General features: G+C 37.8%; 1 protein-coding gene across 5 annotated transcripts in view; it reads right to left on the bottom strand.

The window, feature by feature from the left end:
* The window catches only part of MYCBP2 (MYC binding protein 2, E3 ubiquitin protein ligase), a 269,075-nt gene that overhangs the window by 137,896 nt on the left and 111,780 nt on the right, over nt 1-19,399 (bottom strand). For all 5 annotated transcript variants that reach the window (XM_018056490.1, XM_018056491.1, XM_013968297.2 and 2 more), the window contains 6 exons: nt 13,035-13,152; nt 6,507-6,711; nt 5,727-5,880; nt 1,390-1,562; nt 327-452; nt 111-238 (listed from right to left, as the gene is read on the bottom strand). In XM_018056490.1, the coding sequence (XP_017911979.1) occupies nt 111-238; nt 327-452; nt 1,390-1,562; nt 5,727-5,880; nt 6,507-6,711; nt 13,035-13,152 (904 nt within the window). The remainder of the gene's footprint in view (nt 1-110; nt 239-326; nt 453-1,389; nt 1,563-5,726; nt 5,881-6,506; nt 6,712-13,034; nt 13,153-19,399) is intronic.

Below are 19,399 nucleotides of genomic sequence, written 5' to 3'. Positions count from 1 at the left end.
GCAATGTTTCCTCAGGTTCTTTATTAGAGGAGGCATTCTATAAATTAATAAATCAAGTTAAAATGATCATCTTCAAACACAGAGAACAACAGTGTGAATGGACTGCTTACCTTAATTTTAGCAGTATATTCTCCTCTACCTCCAAACAGACCAAGGCCACCAAGTAAAATATCGGTGTCGGCACTAAAACGTATCGCTTCCACCGAGTGAGCAGAGTAGCCCCAGCCCCCTCCATGACCTAAAAAGACGCAAATGGTAATTGACATTTTAAAACATCCATGTAATTCATTTATAAGACAGTATTTCCTCAACATAAATGTACATACTTTCAAACCTGTTTACTACACTGTAATCTTCTTTGGAATAAACCTTCATCACTGCTTGAGTTTCCTCCTCTGTGCTCGCAACACCCATTTTTAAATCCTGCATAGTTGCTAAGGTATCAAGACAACCTAAAATCAAACAAATGAAAATTCAACTGCTTGAATGAACACTTCCCCTAGTATTCGTAATATCTGAGATGCTGGAGGTGATAAATTAAAACAGCAAACTCTAAATGTGCTCAACAAATTCACACCAAGCATTTCATGGAAGATACTTAAAACCAATACAAATTATCCTTTGCTTGTGTTAACTATCATATTTAAATATATGCTGTATGACAATGTTTTGCACAAAACTCTCTCTGAAAAGTTGCAAGAGCTTATTTAATATCTGAGTCCTTACAAGGTCCGTCATTTATCAAACTCTATGAATCACTTCAGATTGATTCTTTTTTTTTTCTGCTTACCAATGATTAAGACTTTAGATTGATTCTTAAGGAACTATTTGAGGAAGACACAGTAGCCTGAGATAAACTTAATCAATGCTAGTTTGGCATGTTTACAATGGTTCCCAGATGTTGTAAAAATGCTTATCTCAAATTAATTAATTAGAAGTAAATTTAATGTGCTGTGGAAAACTGTTATGTAAGAAGAAACAGAAGTGGTAATTATAAAATTATATATTTTTATAGAATTTATTTTAAAAGAATGCACAAAAATTAAATACTGTAATTATATATTTGAATATTTAACCTGCTTCACTAAAGTTTATGTATTCAAAGTAAGCAAAAAACATTATTTTAAAAGATTTACCTGTTAGGAAAATTATATTCAGGGCTGCTTTATATTTGGGAATATATAAATCTTTCATGGTATTGGTATAAGTCTAATGTACCTTTTTCTGTAGGAGAAACCTTTTAAAGTTAGAAGATTTAACTTATTTTGCACCTAGCACATTATTATTTAACAAACATGACAGAATGATACACAAATTTAAATACTCTTTAAAAAAAAATCTTCAGGACACATTAACGAAAATTAGTTGATCATCAAACACCAACCCTACCTAGGATGTGCAAAGCTGCATGAGACCGGGTGGTGAGAGCCCTTGAGCCTGTCGGTAAGGCCAGCTCAGGACTCAGAATACTACATTGGGACTGCATGTCTGCTGCAGAAGGAAGTCGGGCATCAGCAACCACTGCATTGTAGCACCACAGTTCTCTAGTGCTTGGCCGAAACCTTCCAAGAAAAAGATTACAGCACCTCAACATACAGTTTCATTTTTTAAAAACATTTTAAGCAAAATTGATGACACAAAGAGAATAATACAGCCAGCTCAAACAGGACAAAATGTAGCTCATTACTTTCCATATCTGAGCTAAAAATATAAAATGATTTATGTTACCATAAAAAATTTGAACAAAACAGCAATATGTATCACATTATTGCATGAAAATAGAGCAAGAGTATATTTTAAAGTCTAATGTGTACTTAGAAATATAAAACCTTTGTACAGCAAAACTCCATAAGAAAAAGTGTAAAGTCAAAAGAAAATACACAAAACAAACACAAGATGAAACAACAATAGCCATAATGGAGAGGAACTCCTGCAACCCAAAAAGAGATAATCCAAAACCAAAAGTGGGTAAGGGACACGGAATGCTGTTCTTCGGAATGGAGATGGTGAATCTTACTAATCAACAGTAACGCGTCATAAATACTATGAAGAACCCACAATGACATCCTGCCACTGTCTCATTCCTTTCATCTCTTCCATAACAAAATTCTCAAAACGCAGTCTTTTATTTATTAAACTTTTTTTGGAAAAGCTGTTTTATCAACTCCTGAGTTAATGCAAAAGAACAGTAACAAAATATTTTTAAAATAAAGCATGAAGAATAATGACATGATGTACACTAGTAAAAGGAACATTATCATTTATCTCTTAAGTATCCTGTTGCCATCCTCCCTGCTCAATTCCCTTCCTTCCCCTTTCAAAAGGAACAAGTATCTTGAATTTCAAAAGTTTATTATTTTCTTGCTTTTCTTTTTGGCTTTTCATGTATCAAAATAGCATATAATTTAAGTTTTGTGTTTTGAATTGTCTATGAACACGATACATACTTTGTGTATTCTTTTGTGGCTTGCTTCCTTCAAACAAAAGAATATTCTTACAATTTGTATTTACACAGTGCGATGTGGCTGCAAATTCACTCAGTTTCACTGTTGTAAGGGTATTAGCTCATATGACTATATCACAACTATTTGTCCATTTTATGACTGATAGAAAAATATGAAAACCATTCAGTCTTCTACTATTAAAAAAAATGCTGCTACGGATAATCTTTTACACAGTTTCTAAAGCACAGGTATAAAAGTACATGGGAAGGAAGAACAAATCCTCATTTTTCACAGCTGGGATGTCTAAACAGAAAACACTGATCCTCTAGAAAATCTTATTCATGTTAGATACAGTCGACATTTCAGATCAGTTTAGAAAGGATGATCTTCTCAATCAATGGCACTTGATGATCCAAACTTACTAAATATATAAGCATTTAAATCCAGCAGTCCCACTTTGGGTACACAGTCAAAAGAACTGAAAGCAGGATCCTGACGAGATATCTGTATGCTCACATTCAGACCAGCATTATCCACAATAGCCAAGAGGTTGGAGCAACCCAAACATCCTTTGATGGGTGAAGGGATAAAGTAAATGTGATAGTAACATACAAAGAACTACCATCCAGCTTTAAAAAAGAAAGAAAGAACTCCATCCGGTCACAGGCTACAATGTGGATGAACCCTGATGACATGACCCTAAGTGAAATAAACTCATCACAAAATGAATCCGTGTACAATTTCACTTACACATCTGAAGAAGGCAAAGGTGCAGAAACAGAGTAGAAAGGTGGTTGTCAGGAGTGGGAGGGAGGGAGAAATAGGTGTTCTTTGCACACGTTTCAGTTTTACAAAGTGAAAATGTTCCAGAGATCTACCATTCAACAATGTGACTATATTTAACACTACTGAACTGTACACTTAAAAATGATTAAGATAGTACATTTTATGTTTTTATCACAATTAAGAATTATTTTTAAACACATACTTAGAAATAATACTTTGCAAAGAATAAATTCTATAAAAATATTAACTGCTGCTATAATTAGTAGCATTAATATTACTGGGTTATTGCTTTTTTAAATTTAATCTATCAATCTGCTACTTGCAGTTCTAATTTATATATAAAAAACACAAAAGACATGCATTTTGAAAGGTATCACACAATATAAACCACACTTTGTGACCCATGGAGGAAGTTAGTGGGATTTGGTATGGGGGAGAAAAAAAGACACGGAGATGGACCACATCATTCTTACTGTTTGTATATTTGCTTTGTCTTTTAAAAAACTAGCAACGCAGATTTATGTGTCAGTTCTGTAAATTTTGAAATGAAAAATAAAACTGCTACTAATATTCATCTGCTCTTTACAGGCATGAAGTTTCTAATTATTCAGGAGAAGTTATTGTTAAGAATACAAAAGGATGCAGGCTTGGACAGGAAGGAAAGTCAAAGTAAGCTAATACTGAATCTGCAGTGTCTGTGATGGAGTAAAATGCAGGTATCCTTCAACACAATGGACACAAAGTTGCCAGAAGTCAGCATAATGAAAGGAACTCTCCAACTTCCAGCTGTTTCACTGAAACACAGGAGGAGACTGCCCTTCAGGTTTTAATCTCTGTTTTGGAATAAGGGGGTAAATGATCAGAGACCTGGCCAGGCATCTGAGATCACCCATCCCCCTGCTACCACCATATGTGGAAAAGGCAAGGTTCACCTAACCACATACCACACGTCACAGTTCTGTTAAGGCTCCAGGAAAACGACTCTAGTTATATCGTTAGAATCTACTCCTACCATTATTTCTAAGTTAAAGAGTGCATTTCTAATCTATCAAATGGATCCAGAAACAAATTCCATACTGCCAGCTTTCGTTTTATTCTATTAATGCAAATTTAATTGGTTTAAAACTAAAACATATTATAAGGATCATGGAAAATAAAACATCAATTTAAACGTAGGTCCAAACCAGAGCTCACTCTTTGGTAGCTAAGTGTCTTGTACCGACTTCTAATCAGTAAATAACTGAACACAAAATCTACCTTTTCATCATTTGCTTCTCTATCCCTGCCATTTATTTCACTGTGACCACTTTAATTCTGGTTCCCAGGGCCTCATGTCATCATAAGAATCACTTTAACACTACTCACCCCCCAGCCTCTTGTTATCTGATCCATCCTGTATATTGCTGCTGGGGAATCAAAAAGCACTACTCAATTCAATTCTGGCCTCCAAGTTGCCTCACAAAATGCCCAAATGAGACAGTAAGCTTGTCAGCAATCTGGAAGCACTGTAACTCCTACATTTGGAGTCATGACTCACAACTGATAGAAAATATGGCCTTTTAAGACCTGGCCGGCTGGTAGAAAGGCAAGTAGGAATGGGCAGAAGAAAGAAGACAGAGAAAGTCTTCTCCTGCCAACTAAGGCTAGCCAAATAAACAACTCGAGGGAGAAGAAAAAGTAAGTCCTGGGATGTGCCACTCTGGTAAAGGCATGACTCCCTTATGAGTCATCAAAGCTAGAAATCTGGCATAACGCCTTCCTTGACTCATGTATATAAAGCACTACAGTAAATTTTAAACAAATGCAATATAATTTCTTGGATTGCTTGTGTACCTGTATCCATCTGTACATTTTTAAAATTCTCAGAGTTTGATAAACCGGTGTATTTCTCTACCAATATGGGAATTTTGTTATGTACATTCCTAAGGGCAAGGTTCATTGGTTTTATTTATTCTGTAGTCTTTGGCATAATTTCATCTACATAGTTGGTAATAATTAGATATTTACAGAACCAAGAAATAGAGTGAATTCTGTATAATACAGATAAGACTGCTGACAGACTAAAAATAAGGAACAAGAGAACTCTTGAACATGAAACTGCTTACAATAACGACAGTGACAAAGCCTTTCACAGCACCTTACTACGTGCCTCTGCCCTAAGTTCTTCAACTCTCATGATAGCCTATGAGGCCCCATTAGTATCCCTATTTTATAAATGAGAACAGTAAGACATGCAGAGTCAAAGTAACCTCTCCACACTGACAAAGAAAGCAAAGTGTGCAAGTGAGATAAACCTAGGCAGCCTGGCTCAGAATGCATGTTTTTAACTGCTGCACTATACTGGAGAGGTTCCGGAGAGGCACTGCAATAGTGTAGCTAACAGTTGAACAAAAGAGTTCTCATCGATGAAATGTCTGCCTGTACATAGCTTTCATATTCCAAAGTACAATTTGATCAAAACATATTTATTACTTTCTTAAAAATGGAGAAGCTCACCTCCAAATGACATCATACACAGGATCAAGACACACACCAAATCCCTGCAGGTCCTCTTGTTCAGAGTCATTAAAAGTTTTACAGCTCCCATCCACTTTATTTATCAGAAGACACTTAAATGGAGGAGGCTCTGATATAGAAGCAGGTACCAAGCCTTGGGAAAAAAAAAATTATGTATTTTAAAGATGCACTACCTTTTCACACTCCCCCAACTTATAAGCATTTCCTATAACGTAAGTATTATTACTATCTCCATTTAATAGATGAAGAAACTGAACTAAGACTTAGGGGTTAGGTAACTAAAAACCTTTAAATAGCAGAATGTGGACTAAAACCTCAGGCTTTCTAAATCCACAACACATGCTCTTAATTTCCATACTATACCACCCTATTATATAATTATTCATGATATCATAGACACAAGTATAAATTGACACCTTGGTCTCAATGAAACTTTAAAGTCTGATTTATGTAGTGAAATTTCCATAGCGAAATTCTATCATTTATTTATCAAGAACCGATACAGAAAACTTCCTCTTTCTAATACAGGTTTTATACCATACAATTAGTTTCCTATTTCCAACACTCTCTAGTTTATAAACTAGTCTCCTAATAATTTCATTCTTTCCGTGCATATATACATATAAACACAGGCACTCAAAAGCTTCTTTTAAACGTCTTCAAACAGAAAGAAGACAAAAAGCTACAGGACAACATGTCGTAATAGGGAAAGATGAACCATTTGCTTTCAGAGGGAGATTTGTTTTGGGGGGGTATTACCTATAATGTGTTTACTGGCAAAAATTTCTGATGTAGCAAGCACATGAGAATTAATAAGTGCTTCATCAATTCGTAGGAAAGTCTGATCCCCACTTGCGCCTATCCAGGTAGCTTTTCTTCCATATTTTGATCCAATGTTAGGCATGGGAGCTGGTTTTGCATTCCAATATGGCACATCCAAAATTGGTCTGCCCAGTTGTCCTTTCTAAAAGATTAAATAAACCACATTAACAACATGACTAAATAAATAATTTATAATTTTCTATAAAGTTAAGGAAACAGTAGACAAAAATAGCTCTATGAGACATTATTTTTCATCAGTCGTTGACTGTTTCTTTCTTTAAATAAATGAAATTCACATGAAATTTGGACCAAACTTGGATAAAGAAGTAATTTCTATTATTCTTAGGCATTCTTCCCTTAATATTAATAAACCACAAATAATATATTAAAAAATAATAATGAAGTTGAAATATTTTTCCATGTAAGGAATCTCCCTGAAATACTGTACTGTCTTTAACATCTAAATGAAAAGTATAATAAATATACAATGTATTTAAAAAGTAGTAATACAAAGCATTCATTTAAAAAACCACTTTGATATTTTAAGTTGACAGTCCAACAAAATGTTAGTATCGAACTCAAGAGAGTCTAAAAACATTTGGGTAAAAGATAAAAAATAATGACTACTGCAGCTGTGAATACAATTAGGAAATTACATCTTTTCACACATGATCATGTGTTAGTAAGTTACTTCATTCATGTTTCAAGATAAAGAGAAGAATTATTATGCTGTCTTAAGTAACTGTTAACTCACTTTAAAAGTATGGCTGTCCATAGGTTAGAGAAGAGTTTAATTTAAAAAGCAACAGGAAGTTTCTCACTAGAAAGCTGGTAGCTGTAAATCAAAGTGAATGTTGGACTGGTAAATATTCATCTACCCCCCAGCTCAGACTCTCTCTCTGACACACTCTCTCTGTTAGCATTACCCTTTCCAAAGCCCCCTGGACCGCAGACAGTGCTGCACCATAGCAGCCAGGGTTCACTCCAAGTAATGGGAATGAGAAATCACAGCAAACTGCCCCCGCCCCAAAGACCCAGGGAGCCTAGAGCACTGCAAATGCTATGGCTGAATTCTCTCCCAACTATGAGGTTTCTAATGAGTCCTACCATTCCTTAAACACCACACCAAGAAAACAGCCGCAAACTGCAAAAGCAATAGAGCTTCAATCTCTGGGCAGAACGAACAGAGGCTCATGATCAGTGAAGCAGCACATGATCAGAGAAGAAGCCAAGACATTTCAATGTTTATGCTCAGCTTCTTTCAAAGTCTATCCTTATTTTTTGAAAAAACAGCAGCATAAGGAATGCGTCCATCATATTGAGATATTTATTACTTCTGGAGGAAAAGAAATTATATTTTTCATTGACTACTGACATAAATATTTATTCCTCTACTGTCAACCAACTAATTCGAAGGAAAGCAGTCTAAAACTATGACAGGTGCCTGGACAGCCCCATGGGATTCAAAACATGGTTATACATAAGCCATGTTTAAACATACAGAGGTTCACACCTGGGGCTTCTGGGGCTAGAAGACAATAATGACTGTCTGATTCTAAGTATTACCATTCACATTCCTTTCAAAACAACATAAAACCAACACAGAGCAAAGAAAACCACACGTGATTCAAGCCTTCAGCAGTATTAGGAAATAGTGGATCTCACAACTTTTAAGTTACCTGAAACCAGAGGAAAAAACCAAAATTTTCTTCACCCACCTGCCTCTACAAGCCCCGGGGGGCCAGGGCTGAAGAGGAGGTGCCAGGGCTGGGGTGGGGGTGGCGCTGAGTGGAGAGTGCAAGGCACAAAAGGCTTCAGAAGGAGAACAGAAGAGGAGAGCTGACAAAATAATCCCCCCAAGGGAAAAACCCAAACCTTGATGTGAAAATGCCACACACAGCAAGAACTTGAGGGTTCTGAGCACCAGCTACAGGAAAAAGCCTTCCAAGTATGCAGGGCCATTTCTCACCCATCAGGCTGACACAAATGAAAAGGTATGACAGACAACACATTCTGCTGGCAAGGCCGTGGAGAAAGAGGCGCTCTCATGGACTGCTGGTGAGAACGCAAAACAGAAGGAAAACTCTCACAAAACTACCCAGGCGTTAGCCTTCAACCCAACAATCTTACTTCACACCTCTAACAATATTCATTGCTGTTGTTGCAAAATATTAGAAAGTACTTAACTGTCTAAGCATAAGACATTGATTAAATAAACTATGTATATATATATATTTACACACACACACCATATGCTATGCAGATGTAAAATATGAATTATGAAAATCTCTATGAACTGAGAAGAAATGACTTCTAGGAGATACAGTAAAGTGAAAAGACAATGTACAGAAGAGTATATATAAAAGGCTATACTTTGAAAAATAAAAATGGAGAATAATTACATATATATGTATATATACATATACACACATACTATATTTTTACCTATGTCAATGCAGATACAGATGGTGTGTATGCTTATGTATTACTCTTTAATAAACACATGAAGGAGAAACTGGAAAATAATGATCCTCATAACCAACAAGCATGGTGTGAAGGGGAGTAGGGTGCCAGAGATGAGAGAGGGAATACACTAGGGTAAGAACACCATTTTTTCACAAATTAACTTGTGGAAACACGTTAAGTTCTACACATTCAAAAACTAAAACTACATCTAAGGATGTGCAAGGAGGGATCCTTAAACTTAAAAGCAAACTGAAATGGTGCACTGGGTCACAGACCACTCTCTATGGAAGTCTGAGAGCTCCAGGTTGGGAGGACACGCTAGAGGTCAGCAATTAAACCAATGACCTCTACAAAGGGCTGGGAAGACAGTTACAAGAGGGAGAAGAGGAATCTGACTCGGCGACACACCTTTCATCCATCTCTTTTCTGCCATACCTTGGGCATTCCTGGGCAGCCTCTCATTGTTCAAGGCTAAGTTATCTCCATGCCTAAAGGTCACCCCTCCTTCTCCTCCTCCCTGAGATCAGATCTTACTCACTCTAAGGAGATGAACCCCTGTCCCAGGATAGGGTGAGACAAAATGGACCAGGTAAAAGGTCCTGTTTTCAGGAACAAGGGAAGGAAGGCAATTCTTGACTGTTGTCACTTTCAAAGACTCGACTAGCTCTACCTACTTTCATCCACGTTAAATAAAGTTGAAAGAAACAGAAAAGGAAAACAAATGAACCCGACTCTATTCCAAAGGAATAACATAACCCCACTGAAAGGGTGTGGGGAAAAAGAACCAAGTAACTTATGAACGCAGTAACTTAAGAACATGGTACCTCATGAACACAGTTTGACTTCAGTCCTGGGGTAGGACAAGGTTGGGGGGGGGGGCGGGGTAGGAGCAAGAGTGACAAATCCTGAACTCTTTTTAGTGAGTTTGTTTTTATAGTAGTGTGGGAAAAGCAAATATAAAACTATTTTAGACATATTTTCAGTTCAGTTCAGTTCAGTCGCTCAGTCGTGTCTGCTGTTTGCGACCCCATGAATCGCAGCACGCCAGGCCTCCCTGTCCATCACCAACTCCCGGACTTCATTCAGACTCACGTCCATTGAGTCAGTGATGCCATCCAGCCATCTCATCCTCTGTCGTACCCTTCTCCTCCTGCTCCCAATCCCTCCCAGCATAAGAGTCTGTTCCAATGAGTCAACTCTTCGCATGAGGTGGCCAAAGTACTTGAGTTTCAGCTTTAGCATCAGTCCTTCCAAAGAAATCCCAGGGTTGATCTCCTTTAGAATGGACTGGTTGGATCTCCTTGCAGTCCAAGGGACTCTCAAGAGTCTTCTCCAACACCACAGTTCAAAAACATCAATTCTTCAGCGCTAAGCTTTCTTCGTAGTCCAACTCTCACATCCATACATGACCACAGGAAAAACCATAGCCTTGACTAGACGGACCTTTGTTAGCAAAGTAATGTCTCTGCTTTTCAACATGCCATCTAGGTTGGTCATAACTTTTCTTCCAAGGAATAAGTGTCTTTTAATTTCATGGCTGCAATCACTATCTGCAGTGATTTTGGAGCCCAGAATAAAGTCTGATACCGCTGCCACTGTTTCCCCATCTATTTGCCATGAAGTGATGGGACCAGATGCCATGATCTTCATTTTCTGAATGTTGAGCTTTAAGCCAACTTTTTCACTCTCCTCTTTCACTTTCATCAAGAGGCTTTTTAGTTCCTCTTCACTTTCTGCCATAAGGGTGGTGTCATCTGCATATCTGAGGTTATTGATATTTCTCCCAGCAATCTTGATTCCAGCTTATGCTTCTTCCAGCCCAGCGTTTCTCATGATGTACTCTGCATAGAAGTTCAATAAGCAGTGTGACAATATACAGCCTTGACGTACTCCTTTTCCTATTTGGAACCAGTCTGTTGTTCCATGCCCAGTTCTAACTGTTGCTTCCTGACCTGCGTATTTTAGGACTAAGTAAATGAGAAATAAATACATTGATATTGTTGGGAGCCAGGAAGAAGGGACATAATTATGAAATGGGACAAGGTAAGAAAGAATCATAGGGAAATAGGCTGGAGGTACCAGTGTGGACTTAGGATTTCTGAAATACACAAATGTATGTAGGTCTATATGCACATACAGGAGTACTGGGGATGCAGTGAATACACCTAGTGCTCAGCTGCTGTCCAGGAGTGTTCCCCGCTAAAAGCAACCTACGTTTTTAGAGAAATAACTGATTCTAGAACTCAAACAGATAAGCCTGGAATAACCTGTTATGCCAGGAAGGTAGTACTTTAAAAAAAAAAAAAAGAGGCATGTTATCAGAACACAGAAGCCAGCATGAAGGATCTCCCACTAGTGAAATCTGAGCCAATCTAAACATTCAAATGATAAATTAAGTACAGTAATGAATAGAAAAGAAACATGCATGTCTATACCAATAATAAGATGGCAAACAAATATTAAATGGACTTTTGCTTACACTAAAACCCAAAGGACTAACAGGTGAATGTGAGGGGGTGCTGTGGTTGGAGAAATCATCATTTTTGCAACCATTATAGTAAAGACTGGTTCAGGCAAGAACAATCAATAGATGATAAATCTAGAGGGTAATTTGGAAGCAGGTATCTTAAAACTTAACAGGGTCAATTCAAAGACTGCTTATTAGTTTCAAGGGAAAAAATTATAACTATGCAGTAGTGATATCAAACAAAATCCTGTAGGTGATCAAAAATTCCATCACCAGTGAGGGGCAGGTGGGCCTTCTGTGCCCCCAGATGGCTGTGATGCCCTGAGAAGGACTCAGCACCACTCACATGGTGTTTTGGTCTGGAATGCACAACCTGCATCTAAGTACAAGGAAATATTAGACAAACAAAAATGAGGAACATCTTCTTGGAAAAAAATTTTAAAAAGTACATTCTTCAAAAATGTCAATGTCATAATAAACACAGAAAAGGTGTGAAAATGTTAACAGTTTAAAGGAGACTAGAGTCATGAGAAATAAATACAAAGCCTGATCTTAGACTGGAGGGGGGAAAAAGTGCCAAAAAGGAATCACCAGATCAACTGACAAAACACAAAACTACTTAAGAGTAAAGGATCATGATGCATACAAGTTATTCTTAGAGGACTCAAGGAAAAAAAAAGTTTTACACACAGATACAGAGTGTGCGAGAGAGAATAAGAGCATGAGTATACAGACAGTAAAGCAAACAGATCAAAATGCTGCCAACAGGTGACGCTGATTCAAGAGCATAGGGTCATTTCACGCATTATTTTTATTTTTGACAATATTTCGGTAAGCTTAAACTCATTTCCAAATAATAGGTTTTTAAAGTTCAGATCTACATTAAAAAAAAAAAATCAAAGTTGTAAACTGCACCCCAGAGACTTAGGCTGTAGAGTTCTGAATAGTTACCCATATCACAGATGGTATCGGTTTATTAGCACAGTATTACTAAGCTTTTCCTTGACTTCTCCTATGCCCAAACTATACAAAATTCTCAGATTATTTTCTAGTTTTGAAAAAAGAGAAAGAGCAAAACAAACAGGCCAGACAGAAGTTGAGAGGAACAGGAAAAAGTAAACTATAATTCTAAAAAATCTAACAAGAAAACTGGGCTTTTAAAAAGTTCTAAAATAGAAATAATTCTACAAGTTAAGAAAAAAATTTGATTCTTTACAAGCTAGCTGGGAAGGAAGGTTTCAATGACAGAAATAAGCTCTACTGAATGCTTAATAGACTCTGATCTGGAATAAAACATGTCCAAATCTAACACAGCTGTTAAATTTAATAAATTCTAATGCTACCCTGGAGAAGAAACTAATTTCAAAGCAAAGTTCTTTCCAGTTTTGTGTACGTTGGATATGGAGACAGGAAATACGCATGTGCAATAATAATACAAGAATTTCACTGAAACCAGAAAAAAATAGCTAATGTAGACAAATTGCGAGGCAATGGTACAATGCAACATTATCAATGCTTAAAAAGTTCCTTACAGAAAAGCTTCCGAATGTGAAGACCTGTCCATCCATTAAAAGCGCTGCCGTGTGGTTACTGCCTGCGGTAACTTGTGTGCTAGGGCCTGGCAATGCTTGAACAAGAGTGGGACATCCCCTAGGTTAAAAAAAAAAAAAAAATTTAGTCAATTTCTCTCAAGATCCAACTGAAATAAAGATCAATAAACAATGTAATAAAAAAAACAAGAGATAAAAGGCACTAATAAGAATATTCATCAAACACTTACTTAGGTACCATATTATGCCTATCTCCAGTCTTCATATTAGGTACACAAAGATGAGAAAGACATAAGCACTGACATGACGGAGATTCATAAAAAGATTTCTTGAATTTACTGGTCTAACTATGGAAAAGAATTATTATTTTTTCTGAAAGACTATACCTACATTTGTTTTAAAAGAAAAAAAATGTTAACTTATAAAGTGAATGGTAAGTCAGAGAGCTCTACAAATATTTGTTAAATAAAATAAAAATCATGTGCTGATTTACCCGGAATACAATCCAAGGACCACACAAAACAGTTTTATGTCTTCCTTTCTACCCTTTTCCCACTGAACTGCCAATTAACTTTTCATCTTCTTTTCTACCTTTTTCCACTGCACTTTCAGATTTTAGCATACAGAGTATCTCATGAGTTAGAACACCATATCATGAGAGGCACCACAGCAGCAGCTGCAGGCTCGGACCCTAAAGCAGACTGCCTGGCTGTGAGTCCCGGCTCCACCACGCAGCAGCAACATTCCATGACTCTCAACAAGTTACTCATTCTTTTTGTAGTTCAGTTTTCATCCTTTTTGTAGTTCAGTTTTCTCTTCTTTTACATGGAGATAAAACTAAACCACGTTTACCTCATAGGGTTCCTATGTACAAAAAAGAAGCTCATATATGTCAAGTGCTTGGCTCAGTGATTGGTACACAGTAATTAATAAATGGTAACTATTATGATAAATGGCATCCTTGCATCTGTCGTATCTGTTCTTGTAATCACCCTTCTATCACCTTATTTATTCTTTATTAACCACTTTCAGTAATCACTATGTATATACAGAAGAATAATCATCACTGTAGAAAAAGTCCACACATAGGAGAGCTCTGTTTCTGAGGTGCTGTAACACTTTAAAATTTTTTTAATTACATATAATATGTTTTTAAATGGTTATTCAGGCTGCAGTGAAAAATGAATTGGGAAGAGGCAAGACTAGCAGCTGGAAACCTAGTCAAGAAAATGTTGTGATGATCTGGATGAGTTATAGTGAAGACCTGAACTAGGAACAGTGCGAACTGAAAGCAATGTTTCGACAGCTCTGTAAGGAACACACCTGACTAGACTCTGGAAATGGCTGATGGGGGGGGGGGGGGGCGGTGCAAAGAAGAGTTTCTGCTTCAGTAACAGGCAGATGGTGGCAACATTCACTTAAGATAGAGAATAAGATCTAGGAAGACAAAGAGAGAAAAGAGATAGTTTTCATTGTAAGTTTCTTCTATAATTTAGGTAGGAACAAAGGAAGAAGAGCTCACAGAAATCTAGGACATAACAAACAATGAACTCTGGGAAAAAGTGCTATGTAGAGAGTCATTTCAAGGAAAGAGGAATACTGTACACGCTGAATGCCTCAGAGACAGAGACAGATGACCACTCTATTTTGCAAGAAGTCTTTGGTAGAGGCAGGCGCGATACTATGCAGCAAAGGAGGCACTCACAGTGGGGTCAGAGACTACACAAAATCCCTTCAAAATCTTAGCAGGAAAGGGAAAAAGAAACGGAAACCAACAGCTAGAGGGAAAAAGAGCTGAAGGGGAAGCTCTGTCCTTTTTAAGAACTTGCGTAAGGTGAAAGAGAGAGTAAAGATGAGGGGATATGGTTCAGAGAGGAGAAAAGAAACGGAATCAGATCCCCATGGGAAAGGCAGAAAGGTCTCAGGGTGGGGACATGAGCAGGCCCTCTTTCAGGGTAACATGAAGAAGGAGCATAGAGGAAGTACGGACGCAGGCAGGTTTGTAGAGTCACTGGGCTGAAGAACTTCCCATCTAATGTTTTCATTTTTGCTGTGACAGGAATAGAGGTCAAGGGCTAAGAGCAAGAAGAAATGAGTGAGGAGAAGATCTGAAGATTATGCAAAGGGTATCATGGTGAGTGTAAGAAAGAGAAACCTAGACCATAAGGTTTTAACCCAGATCCAAATGACTTACAGGAATTCTAAGAGTGAGCTTCAAGAGATTGGTGAAACTTTTAATTTTATAAGCCAACTTTTAAGTGTATATCCTTATGTCTGTTTTTCTGAAGAGACAGCCCATATTCTTCATCACATTCTCAAAAGGGCTTAAATCAAATAGCTCAAAACTAGAAAACAGGGGGATCACTGCCCACTGTAGAAGGACTGACTGAATCTATGAGTCATAACAATCTGTGTAAGTACAGAGACTTCCTTTTCTTCCAGAAGTCCAAGCGAGACATAGAAAACGTAAGTAGACTGACTCATGCTTGAAGTTTTGTCACACCTTAGCATCAAGATCAAGAGGGTGAGAAAACTGAGGATACTGGTAAGGGTCAGGGTGAAGAAAATAAATGACAACCTCAGACTTCGGTTGTTAAGTGATCCTAGAGAGTGAAAAAAAGTAGAGGGCTGCAGAGAATGAAGTACTGATACAGTCAAACACCAAGTAAAGCCATGCTAAGTAACAGAAGAAAAATTTGTCATCAGATTATGTGTTGTTTAAAATGAAAAATTCAGAGTTACAGCTATCCATTGTGGGTCCTGGGAATGACCACCATGAATACGGAAGTAAGGTTCACTAGATCTAACTAAGGTGTCAAGGTGACTATATTGTACGGGACCATTCAGGAGCATGGTAAGACTCAGACTGGGAAAACACTGTGAAAACTACATTTTCAAAGAATGAAAGGCGGTGACTAACAGCAAGATGTGTAGTGATAAAAGCGGAGGAAAGCAGAACGGCTCTGCCTCCAAGGAGTAGTCGTTTCTACCTGAGGGCACAATAGTATGGCTAGACTGAGTGGTTCTCAAACCTGAGGTACCATGAGCTTTCGCAATAATCAATTACCATGCCGAAGGACTGTGTGGTGAACGATAGGACTTCCCTGGTGGCTGTCGGTAAAGAATCCGCCTTTAATGCAGGAGACCACCTACAGTGCAGGAGACTTGGGTTCTATCCCTGGGTTGGGAAGATCCCCTGGAGAAGGAAATAGCAACCCACTCCAGGATTCCTGCCTGGGAAATCTCAGGGACAGAGGAGGCTGGCAGGCAACAGTGCATGAGGCTGCTGGAGTCGGACATGACCGAGCAACTAAAGCGCCATCAAAGCCCTCACAGAAATGTTCAGTTTGATCCAAACAAAGAATTATTGGGAAAGTTCCTGTAACTGTTGATCTGTTTGCAGTTTATGCAGCATTTTCATATAAACTATATCACTGATTATCAAAATAATTTTATGTATAGATCTGATGTGCTTTAAAAAGGATTTTCCCAAAGTTGGTGGCATTTCTTCTAACAAACTCTTTCGTGATACCAGAGTCCATTTATTAAATTATTTGGTAAACAGAGGAAGAACTGGAAACAAACATTACATCTGTATGCGTATGCATGCCAGGCATTTTGTAGACACTATATTAATTCTTTAACAATCCTATGGGATTATTTAAACTAAGGCTTAGTAAATTACCGTTACATAGTTGGTAAGAGATGAAACAAAGATCTAAACCTCGTCTAAATGGTTCCAGACACCATGATGTGTAGCATATTAACACAGAAGGAGGATTTATTAAAGCAAGATAAAGATGAGACTCAGAAACATTAGAAGTATTAAGATTCCACTGGAAAAAAAACCCCGAGAATAAAGGCATCTAAACTATACAGTCTCTTTCCCAACATCCAGGTTTACGTTTACTGAAAATTGTAAAATAATTTGTAATTCAGAGATTTAGAAGCAGACTGAAGAATACAAACAAACAAAAAAGAGGGCTGAGTCATGAGTGAATGCATAAAAATCCTCAGAAGCTTTTCGACAACCCCTTTTAAAACCAGCAACAGTAACAGCCAACATTTACTGAGCATTTACTATGAGCTAGGAGCTTGTGCTAAGAAAACAACACGTATCATCTCCCTGAATTTTCACAACCACCTTCTGAGAGAAATATTTATTCCCATTTAAGAAAGAAACTGAGCCACAAAAACAGTTAACTAATTTGGGCAAGGTCACACTGGCACCAAGTGACAAAATCAGGCTCAGTCACTCTGGCAGGACAACACATGAAATAAAGAGAACACCAATAACATGTTTCTACCCTCAGCACATGCACACTACAATATCTATCTTACATTCATCACACATTACTAATGTGTGCTATACAATAAACTTCAGTTACAAACACTTGGTTACGAGAAACTTTAAAAAAATACCTTTCAACCCTATTTTCAACAAAATATTTATAAATGTTCTGCTTTGTGGTAAGTTAGTTAATAGGTATGCTATTGAGGCGTTGTTCCCTCCATACACACGGTCAACTCCTTTCGGAATCTGTAACAGTTCCTGGCTCCTGCCTTCCAAATCCCACATGGATCCAGACAGACAGAGTAACTAGCATGTTTACAGCACAGATGGTTTTGACTGGTTTTCATTTAATCCACCAGGTACAACGTGTAGGCGTTATGTCATTCCATGCCCCAGCTTGACACTCCCCACAGCACATGGAATCAGCCCTCCAGTGACAACTCAATCAATAGAACCAGGAGTGAAAATTTACACGTTGGGAAAGAACACCTTTGGGCAGTTAAGACAAATCCCACCAGAGTTTAATCTCCTTAAAAAAACCCTAATTGTTTAAACTTCAACATTAAAAGCTATCCTAGTTCATGAAGATACAGTCAAACTATTAAAAATACTTAGCATATTGCTATGATACTGTCGCCTGAGCAAGTCACTGCAAGGCAAGGTGTGGTGCTCGCTGGGTGATAATCAGGACCAGGAGGCAATGTTTTTAGGTACCCTCTTCATTTGAAAAGCTGACGTGAGGTCCTTCCCTTTCAAAAGCCGTTAAACCTCAAGGAGGGCTGGCAGAGTCTTGCACTTATTCTGTTCATTCTTCACACAGCACAGTCACCTGAGGGTTGCAATTTAATCATAGATATGATTTTCATTACTTCCCTCCCACTCAGTCAAGACCAGGAAACACAGCTATCTGTTAACTCTTTTCTGCGGAATGACATCCAAGTACAAAGTCTGATTTGTGAAGACATATCCCCCTTGCTGCACACATGACTGATTGCTCTCTCACATATAACTGTAAAGCACCTTTCCCAGGTTATGTCATGACTCACAAAATAATTGCCAGCTAAGTAACAATGCAAAAATGATGATGACGATGATGGTAATAATACTAAATCCTCTTCTGGGTCATGAATCTTCTGTGAGAAACAGAACAAAAAGCTTCCAAACTCTTCTCCCCACATATTACAAGCCCTGTCTCAGTCTCTGTAAGAGTGATGGTCATTAACCCTGTGAAACAAAGTATCTGCTACCTTCTAAAGCCTGTAATAGTAACTGCTCAACCCTGCAAAGCCACTGATACTCTGTGATATCCAACGCCCAAAATATAAATGCCATATCCAGTGACATTTGGTAAAATAATTTTGTTAAAAACTTTTTTCTCTTTCCAAGCACAATACTTGTCACTAAGGTTGTGCTGGTTTTATAAATGTCTTAACAAATAAATGTATGCTTCACTTATGCTTTTAGTGAGAAGCTGAACTCAATGATACCTCAATTGTCTCTTCTCATTAGTAACAGCATTCATCAAAGCAACTAAGGACATTCCTTTCATCCTCATTTTGTGTGCATGGCACTGCACATAGGTCTGAGCCTGCCCTCTAGGATGGACAGTGTTTCCTTAATCCTGGAGGCACACTAGAGCGTCGAGAGCATTTAAGGAAAAACTGATGCTAGCATTCTATCCAACCCTTGTGGCCACCATCTCCCACTCCCAATGCCCACCTCTCCACACATGCCTCTTAAAAATTCTAGACTTAGAATCCAGGGGTGGTATTTTTGAAGTCCCCCAAGCAACTCTACTGTGCAGCCAGGATTAAGGATCACTGGTCTTTACTATGTAAATGGTATCATCCTTGCCACAGTAATGCAGTCATTTCAGAATAAAGTGAAAATTCTGGATTTTATTTAATGACTGGAGTGACTCAGTGTATGTGAGTGAGAAATCATACAGTTCCAATTGATTCTGGCAGGTATCTTATGAATACATGGAAGAATTAGGCAAGAGCAGAGACACAAAAAGAAAGGAGGTTCTGTGGCAGACTGGATTGGTGAGTCA

The sequence above is a fragment of the Capra hircus genome, chromosome 12 (assembly GCF_001704415.2).
Source record: "Capra hircus breed San Clemente chromosome 12, ASM170441v1, whole genome shotgun sequence".
Taxonomy (NCBI): domain Eukaryota; kingdom Metazoa; phylum Chordata; class Mammalia; order Artiodactyla; family Bovidae; genus Capra; species Capra hircus.
The sequence above is the reverse complement of the archived record's forward strand: the minus strand, read 5'-3'. Positions and strand labels throughout refer to the sequence as shown.